The sequence below is a fragment of the Littorina saxatilis genome, linkage group LG6 (genome assembly GCF_037325665.1).
Source record: "Littorina saxatilis isolate snail1 linkage group LG6, US_GU_Lsax_2.0, whole genome shotgun sequence".
Taxonomy (NCBI): Eukaryota; Metazoa; Mollusca; class Gastropoda; order Littorinimorpha; family Littorinidae; genus Littorina; species Littorina saxatilis.
Genome location: NC_090250.1, coordinates 19,756,695 through 19,774,270, shown reverse-complemented (window position 1 = coordinate 19,774,270; position 17,576 = coordinate 19,756,695). Strand labels below are relative to the sequence as shown.

Here is a 17,576-nt window from a genome sequence, read left to right as displayed (position 1 = left end):
ATTTGCCACTTTATCCTGTCTGTGTGTGTGTGTGTTCAGTTGGGTGCGTGGTTTTGCTTTTCTTAGTCCACCTCAAACACTGTAAACTGTGCATAGGGTGCTGCGCAGTGGTAAGTACATGTCATCTCACAGCGCCCTTTGACCTACTGAATGGAATTCGTATGGGTCATTCTCAGATTTTATGCGCCAATGGCACATGAGTAAACCGAACCCTGCCAATCACAATCTTGTTTTTATTTGTTACTGTTACTGTTAGGGCTTTTGTTTTTCTTCTTAGTCTAATGCTATCTCTAGTTCACTGGACTGTGTAACACTATAAATAGGCACTGATTATTTCTTGTTGATAATGTTACATGCATTTATTAATAGGTTTAAAAGTAACAACTAACATACATCACATTTAGAATCAGTTTCTTGGACTATTGTCACTGTGTGGCTATTATATATAGTAACTATTCAACAGCCTAAGCAAATAACATGAGGTGCAACAGTAAGTATGACTATTGACTACTCGTGTTAAAGAGCATTCATTGATTCAAATTTGAACTTTAGTAGTAGTAGTAGTAGTGTAGTAGTAGTGGTTAGGGACTGGATTGGTATCCATAAGCCTCACGGCTTTTTTTCGGGTCCCATCTCATTATCAAATTTGTTGCAGGTCAATCATATTAACATGTTCAAAGTCGTAGTTACTCAACTTTGTAACTGTAAATTAAAAGTGTAACTTTATCATGAGTTTATATTATAATTTATATACTTTATAATTTATAAATTGTATGCTTCATCTCCCTTATTCTTATGAAAGTGTACTTTTCAAGGAGTTGGTGCTGTTCTGCTATTAGGCTTTCACACACACACACACACACACACACACACACACTCACACAGACACACACACACACACACACACAGGTACAAGACTACAACCACAAGTTTACACAAAACAGTCACACAAAATCATGACCTGTTGGACTTTTAACACAGTATTATTGCTCATAACAGCACAGGGAAACTGACAAAGGGAGCTAATGACACGATGCAAGCTGTATGCTTCGGTGGTCTTTGACATACGGTATTAACATTTTCAGTTCACGTCAACCCTTCACCGAATGCTTAAATTCACCATCAATTTGACTGACCGTTCATTTGACAAAGACAGTGACACATTCCAAACAGGACCGCGAGCACTGTGCCCTCCAACCCGAGATAACGGCCTTGTAACAATGCGAACTTAAAAATGTTATTCTCTTTCCACCACCTTCCCGGTGGAATGTGGTCGAATTCTCTGAAAGTAGGCCATGATATTTAAAGTGCTTATCATTACAGTAAACATAAATAGCCAATCGACCTGGTATGTACTGTACATTTTTTACCAAGGACACTAATGGGGCATATAAATGAAACATTTGTCAACATTCTTGCTTGCAGCACACTCGGTAAATTTTGATCAAGTTGGTAATCGGTCAGAAAAGGCACACATTCCTACCTGTCTCTGGGGTCAATCCACGTTGTTCGACGAGTATTATGGTCAATAAAGAAACGCTTTCCATCAAAATCTATCGCCTCTTCCCATCCGTCAGGCAGGGGAAGTTCCCCATTCCGTCCTTTTGGCATATTTCATCTAAACTTTTTGGTTGGAGACTCCTTCACGCACTGCTATCCTCCATATTGCTTAGGATTAACATATGACGTCACGTGACCTGGGTCAGCCAATAAAGAGCCGCCATTTCCTCCTATATTAGGAGATTGGTATGCATAGCTAACGAGCAAAACAGTCGTAATATACCGCCAAATAGCAGAGCAAATATTTGACATATCCCCTGCGGTTCGAACCTCCTGATCAAATGGTAGCAAGGAAAAGTGTTTTTCTCACAAATTTTAAAGTTGCATGGGAAAGTCTACAGATAACAACCATGCACACGAGTAAAGTTTTCGGCAAAAACATGTATTACAGAGGGAGGAGAAATCGGGCACTGGACACAGAGACTGAGACACTGTGAACTTGACTGGAATTTTTTGGCCGGTAAGACAGTCAGCGTTGGCTTTAGACAAAGAGTGTGCAACTCCTCGATTGTTGGACTGCAACGATTAGGCAATGGACCTACAGATAATTACTCGTTATGCATATGGCTATAAAACGTATTTGTTAGCAACAGTGGACATATGTAAGAATTGTTGTGCCGGTGTGATGTGCATTTTGCCAGCTTTTTAAGCCTCATAGAAGAGCAATTTCCAAGCTTCTTCTTTCAAGTTGATTTAGTTCTTGCATCTTTTTGGACGACTTTTACCACTTTTTTGTTTTATTCCAAGTCTGCCGTACATATCTATATATATATAAATTATACACTCAGCAGTAAAGTATATTATATATAGGCCTATATATATATATATGTGAAAAAAAGCATATATTCTTGCTTATCTATTACCCTCGATAATACAGATTTTTTCTTGTCTTGTCTTGTCAGAGTCTCTCTCTCTCTCTCTCTCTCTCTCTCTCTCTCTCTCTCTCTCCGCGCACATTTATATTGTTTTTACATTTAGTCAAGTTATGACTAAATGTTTTAACATCGAGGGGGGAATCGAGACGAGGGTCGTGGTGTATGTGTGTGTGTGTGTGCGTGCGTGTAGAGTGATTCAGACCAAACTACTGGACCGATCTTTATGAAATTTGACATGAGAGTTCCTGGGTATGATATCCCCGAACGTTTTTTTCATTTTTTTGATAAATGTCTTTGATGACGTCATATCCGGCTTTTCGTGAAAGTTGAGGCGGCACTGTCACGCCCTCATTTTTTAACCAAATTGGTTGAAATTTTGGTCAAGTAATGTTCGACGAAGCCCGGACTTCGGTATTGCATTTCAGCTTGGTGGCTTAAAATTTAATTAATGACTTTGGTCATTAAAAATCTGAAAATTGTAAAAATATTTTTTTTATATAAAACTATCCAAATTTACGTTCATCTTATTCTCCATCATTTGCTGATTCCAAAAACATATACATATGTTATATTTGGATTAAAAACAAGCTCTGAAAATTAAATATATAAAAATTATTATCAAAATTTTTTTTTTAAATCAATTTAAAAACACTTTCATCTTATTCCTTGTCGGTTCCTGATTCCAAAAACATATAGATATGATATGTTTGGATTCAAAACACGCTCAGAAAGTTAAAACGAAGAGAGGTACAGAAAAGCGTGCTATCCTTCTCAGCGCAACTACTACCCCGCTCTTCTTGTCAATTTCACTGCCTTCGCCATGAGCGGTGGACTGACGATGCTACGGTCTTGCTGAAACATTGCATTGCGTTCAGTTTCATTCTGTGAGTTCGACAGCTACTTGACTAAATCACACCGGTGACACTGTGACGGTTCCCCTACGCTTTGTGTTCGGTGCCCTGACCCTTTGTGTTCGGTTCCCACTCGGCGCCAAAATTCGCGGACAAGATCGAGGTACTGTCACCCAAAACATCCATTTATGGTAGTATTACGCAATGTTGCTCTCCGCTGAGAATGGTCTTTATTAACTTCGGTGATCGGACGAGAACCGGTGCTTTCAACGTGGTATGGCCGTTGGTGAGAGAGAGAGAGTGTGTGTGTGTGTGTATGTGTGTGTGTGTGTGTGTGTGTGTGTGTGTGTGTATGTGAGTGTGTGTATGTATGTGTGTGTGAGTGTGTGTGTATGTGTGTGTGTGCGTGCGTGTGTGTGTGTGTGCGTATGTGTGTGTGTGTGTGTGTGCATGCATGCATACGTGTTTGTATGTTTGATGTGGGTGGATGGGCGTAGGTGCGTGCGTGCGTATGTCTGTATGTTTGTATGCATGTATAAATGCATGTATGTATGCATGTATGTATGTATGTATGTATGTATGTATGTATGTATGTATGTATGTATGTATACTCTTCAAAAAAAGTTAAGGACCGGTCATAAAATGTTCACAATTTGTTCAGTTCTTGTTTACAGATGGGTCCCGCCTCTTTTTGGATTCTCAGTGCTGATGGACGCATCAGAGTCTGGAGGCGTCGTAGAGAGCGCTTTGCAGATGGCCGCTGTACTAGAACGAAATCGTTTGATGGGGGCTCTGCCGTTGATGGTCTGGGAAGAGATCATCTTACGTCGTAGGACATCTCACTACCGATTAGTGGGCAATTAACTAGTGATCGCTGCCGGGATAAGATTGTGCAGTTTTTCGTCGTAAGAAATACTACTATTGTGAATTTGAAATCAGAGGGTTGTCTGGAGTAACAAGCTCTAGCGTTGTTTTCGCTGGCATGTTTGACGTGACATTTTCTGGAGACAGTCCTCAGTTCTTTAATAGAACAATACAGAAACAATAAAATCATTTAACCTTGTCATTTTTGTGTGGCATACGTATGAAAAAGTGGTCCTTAAATTTTTTGAAGGGTGTATGTATGTATGTATGTATGGATGTATGTATGTATGTATGTATGTATGTATGTATGTATGTATGTATGTATGTATACTGCGATGATATGTAAGGATGTAAGTAAGAGTTATGCCTAAATTCAGGCAGACCATGGACACTAAATATTGTAGTTGAGAAACATACTCGGAAAAGAGACGACAAAATGTTCTAATCAAGAGTGTTCACATCAGTATGAAGTTATTACATGTACTATACTTATAACATGTGCTTTTTTGAAAGCACGTTATATTCCAGGAAGTAACCCTATGTTCAGTATGACGGCAACCACGATTACCTCCCTTGGTCTAAACCTGCTTTCGCGTTTTTGCATGGCGAAAGCCGGGCTTACCCCTCCCCCCATACCCCCACCCCTGATCTAAACTATAGAAGAGAAAGAGAAATAGCGAATTGTCGCTTAGTACCACAAGTGTCTATATTAGACTCACAAGAAATGAGGGGGGAAACATCGCGTGCAGAAACAATAAATCAATCTACCGGCCTGACACTAAGAAATCAACCTTGAAAACCAGTCATCACCGAGATTTACATTGAGAAATGCTTGGTTAACAAAAATCCAAAGACCGAGACGGATAGCGCATGCACACATAATATGATAGCACATTTGCAGAAACCGATTGTCGTTAATTCTGGGCAGATTTATTGAGCAAACATGACACCTGACTATTTTTGGATTCAGGAACACGTAAAGAAAACAATGCAGTCATTTTTAAATCTGTTGGGGAAATTTTGATGTTGATAAAAAAATGTATGAGCAAAGTAGTTATTTCATGTTTAATCTTCCAGGCTGAAGTGCAAGCGCATTGTCCAGACTGAGTGAATACTTGCTTGACCAAATTGTCAATCAAACTGGTTGAAAATTAAGGTAATCACAGTGCCGCCTAAATTTCACCAAAGGTGGGATATGACGTTATCAAAGACATTTTATCTTCAGAACCAAAATTATATTTATCAAAACTTTACTTAATTTAAAGGACAAACACAGTTTACCAATTATCATTTTTACAGCAAATGTAAACACACACACACACACACACACGCACTCACACACACACACACAAACACACACACACACACTCTTCCTCCCCACCACCACCACCCTCCTCCGACAGTACTCACGCACAAGATAAGATATGAAACTGAGATACTCCAACCATAACCAGAATCCGAAAACAAAATTAAGCCAAACTCGTGTCTCCGTTGTGAGGAAAAACGGCTGACAGATGATCTATGGACGTGTTCAATCTATAGCCGCCAGCTGTTACTATTGTAACTATTTACACGAACATCCCGTTCGTTTGATGTTCATAATGATAAATAAATCACCAGCTTTCATCGGTTTTCATGACTGACCAATACCATCTGATTCTCAGCCCGAACAACCTGAGGGGTACTGATGGAAGACGATAAGGTCACGAAACGCGAATTGTTTTTGAACGGGCATCGAGATTTGAAGGTCAAAAGTTGTATCACCCAGTCGTATATATATTTCATAGTTCGGCCAACCAGAGAGACACAGTTGGGGCATGAATGTACAACTACTCTAAGAAAAAAGAAAATATGTCGCTATTTTTTGCCTGTGTTAGTATGCTTGCAGCTTGTATTGATGTAGTGTTTCGTTGTTCACTTGTGTGCTGAATGCTGCTGCACATGCTTTTTTGCTTTGCTTTGTATGTATATGTATGTTTGTTTGTTTTTTCATATTTTTTTCATTGTAAAGCGCTTAGAGAACGTAAAGCGCTCTATAAGTCTCCCATATTATTATTATTATTTGTAAATTGCATCGTGTTTGCTGTGTGCTGCATGCTAGTGTCAGGAAGGGCGAGTGTCTTTTTTGCTGTCGGCTTGGACTATGTTGAACATGTTTAAAGTCAAAGTATGTGGTACCTACGATACATTTTTCATCATGTTCACGAGTTTTCATTCATAACTAGCTAGGTAACAAAACAACAAAGTTCATACATATGTGACAAATCGAGGCAGTGAATGGGTTTAAGCTTTATGTTCAACGTGGATTGTCAAAGTAAAAGCCAATCAGGCGGTTTGTTACACCCCCGGTATAGGGGTGTGTATAGGTTTCGTCGATGTGTTTGTTTGTTTGTGTGTTTGTGTGTTTGTGTTCGCATATATAGATCTCAAGAATGAACGGACCGATCGTCACCAAACTTGGTGAACAGGTTCTATACATTCCTGAGACGGTCCTTACAAAAATTGGGACCAGTCAAACACATGGTTAGGGAGTTATTGGTGGATTAAGATTCTACAAGGACTTAGAGAGAAACATATTCATGGTCAAAGGGAAATAACCTTCTCAGTTGGTGGCAGTGAGAATGGGTGCAGTGAGAATGGTTATTTCCCTTTGACCAACGGGGGTGTTTTTCCTACCTCGAAGGAATTTCTTGTTTATTTCGTGGAACCATCGCGGCTTTGGACTCGTGTTTTCCAGGACAACGACTGTAAACGTTGACTCTCGAAGACCCAATTAATGTTGGAAATTACCGTGACAACTCTTGGTCATTTTGCAACTAAGCCGTGCAATCACACATTGCGCAACGAAAAGGCTTGAAACACTCAAAACAAAAGGCTTGAAACACTCAAACGAAAAGGCTTGAAACACTCAAAAGAAAAGGTACATGCTTAACAAAAAAGTGACTGACCTCGCAAATATGAGGGCAGCTCTGTGAAGTTTTTAGACTAGAAGAAAAGCAACGTAAAATTAACGCTTAACGTCACATTTTCAATTATGAAACGATCGATTAAACTTCTAAGGCGTTTTGAGGCCCTGAATTGCATTCTAAAAATTCGGTTCCCTGTGAGTGATTCTGTGTTCTGTTGCATTACCAAAATGATGACAAAAACGATGACAAAAACGATGTTTGGTGGCTTGTTGTCAGACCAGCCTGTTAATTGTTACATCTTTATCAACCTGAGCCTTCGGCCTTGGTTAATATAGAGAAACAAAAGACGATGTGATCCTCTCGGACAAAAAAGCAAGAAAAAAAAAAGCTGGTCTGCCAACAAGCCATGTATTGTCATCATTTTCACGAGTTTTAATGAATAACCAAAGCAAAACAAAAACAAGTTCATATGTGACAAATTGTGGTAGTGGATTGGTTTGAGCTTAAGGTGAAACGTGGATTGTCAAAGTAAAAGCCAATCAGACTGTTTATTTGATATGTGGAACCATCGCGGCTTTAGGTTCGTGTTTCCGAGAACAACGATTGTAAACATTCAATCTGAAAGCCCCAATCAATTATGATAATCAACGCGATGATTCATGGTTAATTTGCAACTTAGGTCTGTGATCCTAAACTGCACAACGAAAAGTCTAAAACAAACTGGAAAGAAAAGGCACATGCTAAAAATGTACTGAACTTAGGCATATGATGAAAGTTCTGTACATTGTTTTAGACTGGAAAGAAAGCCACGAATTATTGTGCGTAATGTTGCTCTTCCTAAATGATGACAAAAACGATGTTTGGTGAGTTCTTGTCAGACAATCTGTTTTTGTTTGTCGCTCCTCGAGAAGCATGTTGCCTTCCGTTACATTTGTATCAACCTAGGCCTTCGGCCTTGCTCGATACAAAAGGAACGAAAGACGATATGTTCCCCTCGGATAAACAAACAAGTCGCGTAAGGCGAAAATACAACATTTAGTCAAGCTGTCGAACTCACAGAATGAAACTGAACGCACTGCAATTTTTCAGCAAGACCGTATACTCGTAGCATCGTCAGTCCACCGCTCGTGGCAAAGGCAGTGAAATTGACAAGAAGAGCGGGGTAGTAGTTGCGCTGAGAAGGATAGCACGCTTTTCTGTACCTCTCTTCGTTTGAACTTTCTGAGCGTGTTTTTAATCCAAACATATCATATCTATATGTTTTTGGAATCAGGAACCGACAAGGAATAAGATGAAAGTGTTTTTAAATTGATTTCGAAAATTTAATTTTGATAATAAGTTTTATATTTTTAATTTTCAGAGCTTGTTTTTAATCCAAATATAACATATTTATATGTTTTTGGAATCAGAAAATGATGAATGATAAGATGAATGTAAATTTGGATCGTTTTATAAAAATGTTTTGTTTTTTCAATTTTTTAATGACCAAAGTCATTAATTAATTTTTAAGCCACCAAGCTGAAATGCAATACCGAAGTCCGGCCTTTGTCGAAGATTGCTTGGTCAAAATTTCAATCAATTTGATTGAAAAATGAGGGTGTGACAGTGCCGCCTCAACTTTTACGAAAAGCCGGATATGACGTCATCAAAGGTATTTATCCAAAAAAAAAGAGAAAAAAACGTCCGGGGATATTATTCCCAGGAACTCTCATGTCATATTTCATAAAGATCGGTCCAGTAGTTTGGTCTGAATCGCTCTACACACACACACGCACAGACAGACACACACACACACACACACCGGCATACACCACGACCCTCGTCTCGATTCCCCCTCTATGTTTCACGGCTGCTGTCGGCTGTGTTTATATCACGTTTATATTAACATACTGTCTGTTCTGTCCGGCTGACAGTGCTGCAAAAAGTAACTGGATGAAAAAATATGTTTGTTTGTGAACATTCTTTTTAAATGACCATAAAAACACCGCAGAAAATGGTATAGTTTAAAATTAAATCAAATTTTCTCAGGCAATATTCGCTGCATCGCTGTAGTTATGCAAACATGATTCAAGTCAGTCTCTTTTCACGAACTAACCGTCGTTATTTTTGTGTGTTTTAATCAAATACAAATACATACTGAATACATGGTCAGTTAAGCCTGAGAAAATATGTCAGGAATAAATCGTTTAACGAAATAGTTCCCGGTTAAATCAGTAACTGAGGCATTTAGTCAATTTGGTGTCGTCCCAGCACATCGAAACTGAAATGTAAGGAAAACTGTAAAATACAGCAACTTAAACCAGATTCTTGTGACCAAGCTGACTTTAAAGAATCTTGATCGATCGATGATTTTCTTATTTCTTTTCAGTTGCTTCTTTCTTGTTCAGAAAGCTCTCTCTCTCTCTCTCTCTCTCTCTCTCTCTCTCTCTCTCTCTCTCTCTCTCTCTCTCTCTCTCTCTCTCTCTCTCTCTCTCTTACAAAAATTACAAAGGTGTAATGATGCATAGAATTATGTCAGGGAATGCACCTACATTCATTGCCTCAAATTTCAAACTGAATAATTCAATAAAACTAAACAAATTAATTACCCCAACCCCTAGAATTGACCTTTACAAATCAAGTCTTTCTTATTCTGGCGCCTTATTGTGGAACTCCATTCCTGATTTAATTAAAATGCAATTCAGTGAAACTTCCTTCAAAGAAGTGTATATGCTGTTTCTCTTGGAAACAAGTAAATAATTATGTGATAATAATACATCATTGCTTGATATTCATAATGCATTTTGAATGTCTTTTTAACTGTTTGACATGTTAATTATATACATTGTATTGTAATTAACTTAACTTCTATTTCTTCTTGTTATTAATCGAGTTACCCTCAATGGGCGAGGGCCGGACGAAAAAAAGCATGTATATTTTGCTTATTCTGTTACCCTCGATAAATAAATAAAAGTTCAAAGTTCAAAGTTCTCTCTCTCTCTCTTATTATGGCAAGATTCCGAGGTGGAATAACAGAGCTATTTGTGCACGTTAATCGATATAAGAGATACGATGCGGATATGTTGTTATGCCCATTGTGCAGGGAAAGTAAGGAAGATGAGTTTTTTTTGGTGCTTTGTTGCCCCGCACTTCGTGATTTGCGATGCCAGTTTATTCCTGCTAAGTTTTATAGAAACCCAAGTTTACACAAGTTTTCTATGCTTATGGCATCTGTAAATGAAGGTATTGTTCGAAAGTTGTCAGCTTATGTGTACAAAGCATTTCGGCTACGTAGTGTTATGTCTTAGTTCATGTAAGCCTTCGGTATATTTTATTTGAAATGTAATGTCTTAGTTCGTGTATGATTTATTTCATTTGATTTGTGTGCAAATGTCATTATGTCATTGTATATATATATATGTTCACTTCCGTCACAACGGGGCTATGGCCTAAATAGTAAACAATCCAATCCAATTCTCTCTCTCTCTCTCTCTCTCTCTCTCTCTCTCTGTCTACCCTCTTTGACCTTTACTCATTCAAAATGGTGTACAAGAACAACAACAACAATAGTCATCATCATCATCATCATCATCATCATCATCAAAACGTTTACAATCAAAATATTAATCATGATAATACTAACGTTCGAAGCTGCAAGCTGTTATCCGTTGTAGATCTACTCTATAACCCCGCGACGGCCGTGTCAATCAAACGAGATGGTTATGTCTACCCTAATCGATCACCGACCGTATTTGCCACTATCAGTTCCAGACTTGGCATGCCGAAATGAGATAAAGTAGAGGAGAAATAAATCTTATACATGTGAAACTAGTAGTACCAACATGCACAGCTTGGACCGGTTTGAGGCTGTTGTGTGTACAGTGTGTGTTTTCTGTTCCAGTAGAATAGATCTACACGCAGTTCGACGCTACAACTTTTACTGATTTTCCAACATTTAACGAGAGAAAAATTGAAGAAACAATCCTCACCTGCTCTCTTCCTTGGGAAATTTAAACATCCTGAAGCCTTTAGCATGTGCGTTTGAGCAATTGATGGCCGAACACCATGCCCCACTGCGTTTTCGCGTTGGCGCGGCAATGCTTGTGCAGCACGATATCACTACTGCTGTGGAAAGAGAAAGTAGTTTTTTCCATGTTTCCGCATGGTGGCGCCACTGGGCTTCCGGTCTCACTTTTCAGCGCCGTATGGAGCGTCTCTGTATACTCTATAGTCTCTGTCTCGGCGATGACTGTTTTTACATTTAGTCAAGTTTTGATTTTGGTGTTAATCTGCTCCTTTTATATATGCTGACAGCTTGACTAAATGTATTTATATCGCTTCACGCGACTTGTTTTACTTTTGTGAAATGTGTGATCTTACTTTGTTTACTCTATGTGTTAATAAATCCAGTTTATCAGTTACCACTGTTGGTTTCTTCTGCAAGTATGATAATGGCCCACACACACCCTCATGTGCACACACACACAGACACACACAAAATCAGATCTCAAGTGTAAGTATTCTTTTTGCAGTTTTATTTTAATACCCATGACCAGTCATTACAAATATATCACACTTGCACCTAAGATTTAAAGGACCCCAACAGGCTCTTTTTAAGGTCAGATAAAGCAGTTGGGGTTCGATAGTTAATATAGGTAAGCAATGCTAAAGATGCAAAAACCGAACAGTAAATCACAGGTTATGTGTTGCATCAGTTTAATTTTACACGAAATGCATGCTCAAAAAGCGGCAAAATTCGTCTGCTACGCGAGACTTCAAAATCCCCGGGGCGGAAATCGGAAGCGAAAGTAGCGACGCTCGGTCTGCGTCTTTGCTGCAGCCGTAGATGCGCGCGTACTCCCGACAAAATAAAATTAAATAAAATAAAGGTTGTCAACTGCACCCGGTGTTCCCAGGCTTAACTTCGGTGATCGGACGAGAACGTGGTGTGGCCGTTGGCGAAAGTGAAGTAAAAATTAAGCCCTATCAATGCTGAGGGAAGGAACATTTAACCAAAATCAAATAAAATAAAGGTTGCCAACTGCACCCGGTGTTCCCAGGCGGTCACCCATCCAAGTACTAACCGGGCCCGACGTTGCTTAACTTCGGTGATCGGACGAGAACCGGTGCTTTCAACGTGGTGTGGCCGTTGGCGAAAGTGAAGTGAAAATTAAGCCCTATCAATGCTGAGGGAAGGCACATTTAACCAAAATCAAATAAAATAAAGGTTGCCAACTGCACCCGGTGTTCCCAGGAGGTCACCCATCCAAGTACTAACCGGGCCCGACGTTGCTTAACTTCGGTGATCGGACGAGAACCGGTGCTTTCAACGTGGTGTGGCCGTTGGCGAAAGTGAAGTGAAAATTAAGCCCTATCAATGCTGAGGGAAGGAACATTGAACCAAAATCAAATAAAATAAAGGTTGCCAACTGCACCCGGTGTTCCCAGGCGGTCACCCATCCAAGTACTAACCGGGCCCGACGTTGCTTAACTTCGGTGATGGGACGAGAACCGGTGCTTTCAACGTGGTGTGGCCGTTGGCGAAAGTGAAGTGAAAATTAAGCCCTATCAATGCTGAGGGAAGGCACATTTAACCAAAATCAAATAAAATAAAGGTTGCCAACTGCACCCGGTGTTCCCAGGAGGTCACCCATCCAAGTACTAACCGGGCCCGACGTTGCTTAACTTCGGTGATCGGACGAGAACCGGTGCTTTCAACGTGGTGTGGCCGTTGGCGAAAGTGAAGTGAAAATTAAGCCCTATCAATGCTGAGGGAAGGAACATTTAACCAAAATCAAATAAAATAAAGGTTGCCAACTGCACCCGGTGTTCCCAGGAGGTCACCCATCCAAGTACTAACCGGGCCCGACGTTGCTTAACTTCGGTGATCGGACGAGAACCGGTGCTTTCAACGTGGTGTGGCCGTTGGCGAAAGTGAAGTGAAAATTAAGCCCTATCAATGCTGAGGGAAGGCACATTTAACCAAAATCAAATAAAATAAAGGTTGCCAACTGCACCCGGTGTTCCCAGGCGGTCACCCATCCAAGTACTAACCGGGCCCGACGTTGCTTAACTTCGGTGATCGGACGAGAACCGGTGCTTTCAACGTGGTGTGGCCGTTGGCGAAAGTGAAGTGAAAATTAAGCCCTATCAATGCTGAGGGAAGGAACATTTAACCAAAATCAAATAAAATAAAGGTTGCCAACTGCACCCGGTGTTCCCAGGCGGTCACCCATCCAAGTACTAACCGGGCCCGACGTTGCTTAACTTCGGTGATCGGACGAGAACCGGTGCTTTCAACGTGGTGTGGCCGTTGGCGAAAGTGAAGTGAAAATTAAGCCCTATCAATGCTGAGGGAAGGCACATTTAACCAAAATCAAATAAAATAAAGGTTGCCAACTGCACCCGGTGTTCCCAGGCGGTCACCCATCCAAGTACTAACCGGGCCCGACGTTGCTTAACTTCGGTGATCGGACGAGAACCGGTGCTTTCAACGTGGTGTGGCCGTTGGCGAAAGTGAAGTGAAAATTAAGCCCTATCAATGCTGAGGGAAGGCACATTTAACCAAAATCAAATAAAAACAAGTCGCGTAAGGCGAAAATACAATATTTAGTCAAGTAGCTGTCGAACTCACAGAATGAAACTGAACGCAATGCAACGCAGCAAGACCGTATACTCGTAGTCCACCGCTCACGGCATAGGCAGTGAAATTGACAAGAAGAGCGGGGTAGTAGTTGCGCTAAGAAGGATAGCACGCTTTTCTGTACCTCTCTTTGTTTTAACTTTCTGAGCGTGTTTTTAATCCAAACATATCATATCTATATGTTTTTGGAATCAGGAACCGACAAGGAATAAGATGAAAGTGTTTTTAAATTGATTTCGAAAAAAAATTTTTGATAATAATTTTTATATATTTAATTTTCAGAGCTTGTTTTTAATCCGAATATAACATATTTATATGTTTTTGGAATCAGCAAATGATGGAGAATAAGATAAACGTAAATTGGGATCGTTTTATAAATTTTTATTTTTTTTTACAATTTTCAGATTTTTAATGACCAAAGTCATTAATTAATTTTTAAGCCACCAAGCTGAAATGCAATACCGAACCCCGGGCTTCGTCGAAGATTACTTGACCAAAATTTCAACCAATTTGGTTGAAAAATGAGGGCGTGACAGTGCCGCCTCAACTTTCACGAAAAGCCGGATATGACGTCATCAAAGACATTTATCAAAAAAATGAAAAAAACGTTCGGGGATTTCATACCCAGGAACTCTCATGTCAAATTTCATAAAGATCGGTCCAGTAGTTTAGTCTGAATCGCTCTACACACACACACACACACACACACACGCACACACATACACCATACCCTCGTTTCGATTCCCCCTCGATGTTAAAATATTTAGTCAAAACTTGACTAAATATAACAAGTCGCGTAAGGCGAAAATACAATATTTAGTCAAGTAGCTGTCGAACTCACAGAATGAAACTGAACGCAACGCAACGCAGCAAGACCGTATACTCGTAGCATCGTCACTCCACCGCCTGTGGCAAAGGCAGTGCACGTGGAATTGACAAGAAGAGCGGGGTAGTGGTTACGCTATGCTGCATAGCACGCTTTTCTGTACCTCTCTTCGTTTTAACTTTCTGAGCGTGTTTTTAATCCAAACATATCATATCTATATATTTTTGGAATCAGGAACCGACAAGGAATAAGATGAAAGTGTTTTTAAATTGATTTCGAAAAAAAATTTTTGATAATAATTTTTATATATTTAATTTTCAGAGCTTGTTTTTAATCCGAATATAACATATTTATATGTTTTTGGAATCAGCAAATGATGGAGAATAAGATAAACGTAAATTTGGATCGTTTTATAAATTTTTATTTTTTTTTACAATTTTCAGATTTTTAATGACCAAAGTCATTAATTAATTTTTAAGCCACCAAGCTGAAATGCAATACCGAACCCCGGGCTTCGTCGAAGAGTACTTGACCAAACTTTCAACCAATTTGGTTGAAAAATGAGGGCGTGACAGTGCCGCCTCAACTTTCACGAAAAGCCGGATATGACGTCATCAAAGACATTTATCAAAAAACTGAAAAAAACGTTCGGGGATTTCATACCCAGGAACTCTCATGTCAAATTTCATAAAGATCGGTCCAGTAGTTTAGTCTGAATCGCTCTACACACACACACACACACACACACGCACGCACACACACACATACGCACATACACCACGACCCTCGTTTCGATTCCCCCTCGATGTTAAAATATTTAGTCAAAACTTGACTAAATATAAAAAGGTTGCCAACTGCACCCGGTGTTCCCAGGCGGTCACCCATCCAAGTACTAACCGGGCCCGACGTTGCTTAACTTCGGTGATCGGACGAGAACCGGTGCTTTCAACGTGGTGTGGCCGTTGGCGAAAATGAAGTGAAAATTAAGCCCTATCAATGCTGAGGGAAGGAACATTGAACCAAAATCAAATAAAATAAAGGTTGCCAACTGCACCCGGTGTTCCCAGGCGGTCACCCATCCAAGTACTAACCGGGCCCGACGTTGCTTAACTTCGGTGATCGGACGAGAACCGGTGCTTTCAACGTGGTGTGGCCGTTGGCGAAAGTGAAGTGAAAATTAAGCCCTATCAATGCTGAGGGAAGGAACATTTAACCAAAATCAAATAAAATAAAGGTTGCCAACTGCACCCGGTGTTCCCAGGAGGTCACCCATCCAAGTACTAACCGGGCCCGACGTTGCTTAACTTCGGTGATCGGACGAGAACCGGTGCTTTCAACGTGGTGTGGCCGTTGGCGAAAGTGAAGTGAAAATTAAGCCCTATCAATGCTGAGGGAAGGAACATTGAACCAAAATCAAATAAAATAAAGGTTGCCAACTGCACCCGGTGTTCCCAGGCGGTCACCCATCCAAGTACTAACCGGGCCCGATGTTGCTTAACTTCGGTGATCGGACGAGAACCGGTGCTTTCAACGTGGTGTGGCCGTTGGCGAAAGTGAAGTGAAAATTAAGCCCTATCAATGCTGAGGGAAGGCACATTTAACCAAAATCAAATAAAATAAAGGTTGCCAACTGCACCCGGTGTTCCCAGGAGGTCACCCATCCAAGTACTAACCGGGCCCGACGTTGCTTAACTTCGGTGATCGGACGAGAACCGGTGCTTTCAACGTGGTGTGGCCGTTGGCGAAAGTGAAGTGAAAATTAAGCCCTATCAATGCTGAGGGAAGGAACATTTAATCAAAATCAAATAAAATAAAGGTTGCCAACTGCACCCGGTGTTCCCAGGCGGTCACCCATCCAAATACTAACCGGGCCCGACGTTGCTTAACTTCGGTGATCGGACGAGAACCGGTGCTTTCAACGTGGTGTGGCCGTTGGCGAAAGTGAAGTGAAAATTAAGCCCTATCAATGCTGAGGGAAGGCACATTTAACCAAAATCAAATAAAATAAAGGTTGCCAACTGCACCCGGTGTTCCCAGGAGGTCACCCATCCAAGTACTAACCGGGCCCGACGTTGCTTAACTACGGTGATAGGACGAGAACCGGTGCTTTCAACGTGGTGTGGCCGTTGGCGAAAGTGAAGTGAAAATTAAGCCCTATCAATGCTGAGGGAAGGAACATTTAACCAAAATCAAATAAAATAAAGGTTGCCAACTGCACCCGGTGTTCCCAGGCGGTCACCCATCCAAGTACTAACCGGGCCCGACGTTGCTTAACTTCGGTGATCGGACGAGAACCGGTGCTTTCAACGTGGTGTGGCCGTTGGCGAAAGTGAAGTGAAAATTAAGCCCTATCAATGCTGAGGGAAGGCACATTTAACCAAAATCAAATAAAATAAAGGTTGCCAACTGCACCCGGTGTTCCCAGGCGGTCACCCATCCAAGTATTAACCGGGCCCGACGTTGCTTAACTTCGGTGATCGGACGAGAACCGGTGCTTTCAACGTGGTGTGGCCGTTGGCGAAAGTGAAGGGAAAATTAACCCCTATCAATGCTGAGGGAAGGAACATTTAACCAAAATCAAATAAAATAAAGGTTGCCAACTGCACCCGGTGTTCCCAGGCGGTCACCCATCCAAATACTAACCGGGCCCGACGTTGCTTAACTTCGGTGATCGGACGAAAACCGGTGCTTTCAACGTGGTGTGGCCGTTGGCGAAAGTGAAGTGAAAATTAAGCACTATCAATGCTGAGGGAAGGAACATTGAACCAAAATCAAATAAAATAAAGGTTGCCAACTGCACCCGGTGTTCCCAGGCGGTCACCCATCCAAGTACTAACCGGGCCCGACGTTGCTTAACTTCGGTGATCGGACGAGAACCGGTGCTTTCAACGTGGTGTGGCCGTTGGCGAAAGTGAAGTGAAAATTAAGCCCTATCAATGCTGAGGGAAGGAACATTTAACCAAAATCAAATAAAATAAAGGTTGCCAACTGCACCCGGTGTTCCCAGGCGGTCACCCATCCAAGTACTAACCGGGCCCGACGTTGCTTAACTTCGGTGATCGGACGAGA

At 40.9% G+C, this 17,576-nt stretch overlaps 1 protein-coding gene and 20 non-coding genes across 23 annotated transcripts in view; all 21 read right to left on the bottom strand.

Moving 5' to 3' along the window:
- LOC138968684 (protein WWC2-like) overlaps positions 1–1,660 on the bottom strand; it is a 60,091-nt gene extending 58,431 nt beyond the window's left edge. For all 3 annotated transcript variants that reach the window (XM_070341283.1, XM_070341286.1, XM_070341284.1), the window contains exon 1: positions 1,484–1,660. In XM_070341283.1, the coding sequence (XP_070197384.1) occupies positions 1,484–1,611 (128 nt within the window). In that variant the 5' untranslated portion in view covers positions 1,612–1,660. The remainder of the gene's footprint in view (positions 1–1,483) is intronic.
- Positions 1,661–12,073: 10,413 nt separating this feature from the next.
- Positions 12,074–12,192, bottom strand: LOC138970029 (5S ribosomal RNA). Its single transcript, XR_011456812.1, has one exon. It is a non-coding gene; the product is annotated as a 5S ribosomal RNA (ribosomal RNA).
- A 75-nt stretch (positions 12,193–12,267) lies between these two features.
- LOC138969943 (5S ribosomal RNA) lies at positions 12,268–12,386 on the bottom strand. Its single transcript, XR_011456731.1, has one exon. It is a non-coding gene; the product is annotated as a 5S ribosomal RNA (ribosomal RNA).
- Positions 12,387–12,461: 75 nt separating this feature from the next.
- Positions 12,462–12,580, bottom strand: LOC138970044 (5S ribosomal RNA). The gene has a single exon (XR_011456827.1). It is a non-coding gene; the product is annotated as a 5S ribosomal RNA (ribosomal RNA).
- A 75-nt stretch (positions 12,581–12,655) lies between these two features.
- Positions 12,656–12,774, bottom strand: LOC138969932 (5S ribosomal RNA). The gene has a single exon (XR_011456720.1). It is a non-coding gene; the product is annotated as a 5S ribosomal RNA (ribosomal RNA).
- A 75-nt stretch (positions 12,775–12,849) lies between these two features.
- On the bottom strand, positions 12,850–12,968 carry LOC138969920 (5S ribosomal RNA). The gene has a single exon (XR_011456709.1). It is a non-coding gene; the product is annotated as a 5S ribosomal RNA (ribosomal RNA).
- Positions 12,969–13,043: 75 nt separating this feature from the next.
- LOC138970028 (5S ribosomal RNA) lies at positions 13,044–13,162 on the bottom strand. Its single transcript, XR_011456811.1, has one exon. It is a non-coding gene; the product is annotated as a 5S ribosomal RNA (ribosomal RNA).
- Positions 13,163–13,237: 75 nt separating this feature from the next.
- Positions 13,238–13,356, bottom strand: LOC138970027 (5S ribosomal RNA). Its single transcript, XR_011456810.1, has one exon. It is a non-coding gene; the product is annotated as a 5S ribosomal RNA (ribosomal RNA).
- Positions 13,357–13,431: 75 nt separating this feature from the next.
- On the bottom strand, positions 13,432–13,550 carry LOC138970024 (5S ribosomal RNA). Its single transcript, XR_011456808.1, has one exon. It is a non-coding gene; the product is annotated as a 5S ribosomal RNA (ribosomal RNA).
- Positions 13,551–15,355: 1,805 nt separating this feature from the next.
- LOC138970023 (5S ribosomal RNA) lies at positions 15,356–15,474 on the bottom strand. Its single transcript, XR_011456807.1, has one exon. It is a non-coding gene; the product is annotated as a 5S ribosomal RNA (ribosomal RNA).
- A 75-nt stretch (positions 15,475–15,549) lies between these two features.
- On the bottom strand, positions 15,550–15,668 carry LOC138970022 (5S ribosomal RNA). Its single transcript, XR_011456806.1, has one exon. It is a non-coding gene; the product is annotated as a 5S ribosomal RNA (ribosomal RNA).
- A 75-nt stretch (positions 15,669–15,743) lies between these two features.
- On the bottom strand, positions 15,744–15,862 carry LOC138969909 (5S ribosomal RNA). Its single transcript, XR_011456698.1, has one exon. It is a non-coding gene; the product is annotated as a 5S ribosomal RNA (ribosomal RNA).
- A 75-nt stretch (positions 15,863–15,937) lies between these two features.
- LOC138970040 (5S ribosomal RNA) lies at positions 15,938–16,056 on the bottom strand. Its single transcript, XR_011456823.1, has one exon. It is a non-coding gene; the product is annotated as a 5S ribosomal RNA (ribosomal RNA).
- Positions 16,057–16,131: 75 nt separating this feature from the next.
- On the bottom strand, positions 16,132–16,250 carry LOC138969897 (5S ribosomal RNA). Its single transcript, XR_011456687.1, has one exon. It is a non-coding gene; the product is annotated as a 5S ribosomal RNA (ribosomal RNA).
- Positions 16,251–16,325: 75 nt separating this feature from the next.
- On the bottom strand, positions 16,326–16,444 carry LOC138970032 (5S ribosomal RNA). Its single transcript, XR_011456815.1, has one exon. It is a non-coding gene; the product is annotated as a 5S ribosomal RNA (ribosomal RNA).
- Positions 16,445–16,519: 75 nt separating this feature from the next.
- LOC138970045 (5S ribosomal RNA) lies at positions 16,520–16,638 on the bottom strand. Its single transcript, XR_011456828.1, has one exon. It is a non-coding gene; the product is annotated as a 5S ribosomal RNA (ribosomal RNA).
- Positions 16,639–16,713: 75 nt separating this feature from the next.
- Positions 16,714–16,832, bottom strand: LOC138970021 (5S ribosomal RNA). The gene has a single exon (XR_011456805.1). It is a non-coding gene; the product is annotated as a 5S ribosomal RNA (ribosomal RNA).
- Positions 16,833–16,907: 75 nt separating this feature from the next.
- LOC138970038 (5S ribosomal RNA) lies at positions 16,908–17,026 on the bottom strand. The gene has a single exon (XR_011456821.1). It is a non-coding gene; the product is annotated as a 5S ribosomal RNA (ribosomal RNA).
- Positions 17,027–17,101: 75 nt separating this feature from the next.
- LOC138970041 (5S ribosomal RNA) lies at positions 17,102–17,220 on the bottom strand. Its single transcript, XR_011456824.1, has one exon. It is a non-coding gene; the product is annotated as a 5S ribosomal RNA (ribosomal RNA).
- Positions 17,221–17,295: 75 nt separating this feature from the next.
- On the bottom strand, positions 17,296–17,414 carry LOC138970020 (5S ribosomal RNA). The gene has a single exon (XR_011456804.1). It is a non-coding gene; the product is annotated as a 5S ribosomal RNA (ribosomal RNA).
- A 75-nt stretch (positions 17,415–17,489) lies between these two features.
- LOC138970019 (5S ribosomal RNA) overlaps positions 17,490–17,576 on the bottom strand; it is a 119-nt gene continuing 32 nt past the window's right edge. The window contains exon 1 of the ribosomal RNA XR_011456803.1: positions 17,490–17,576. This exon is cut by the window's right edge and continues 32 nt beyond it. This is a non-coding gene — a ribosomal RNA (5S ribosomal RNA).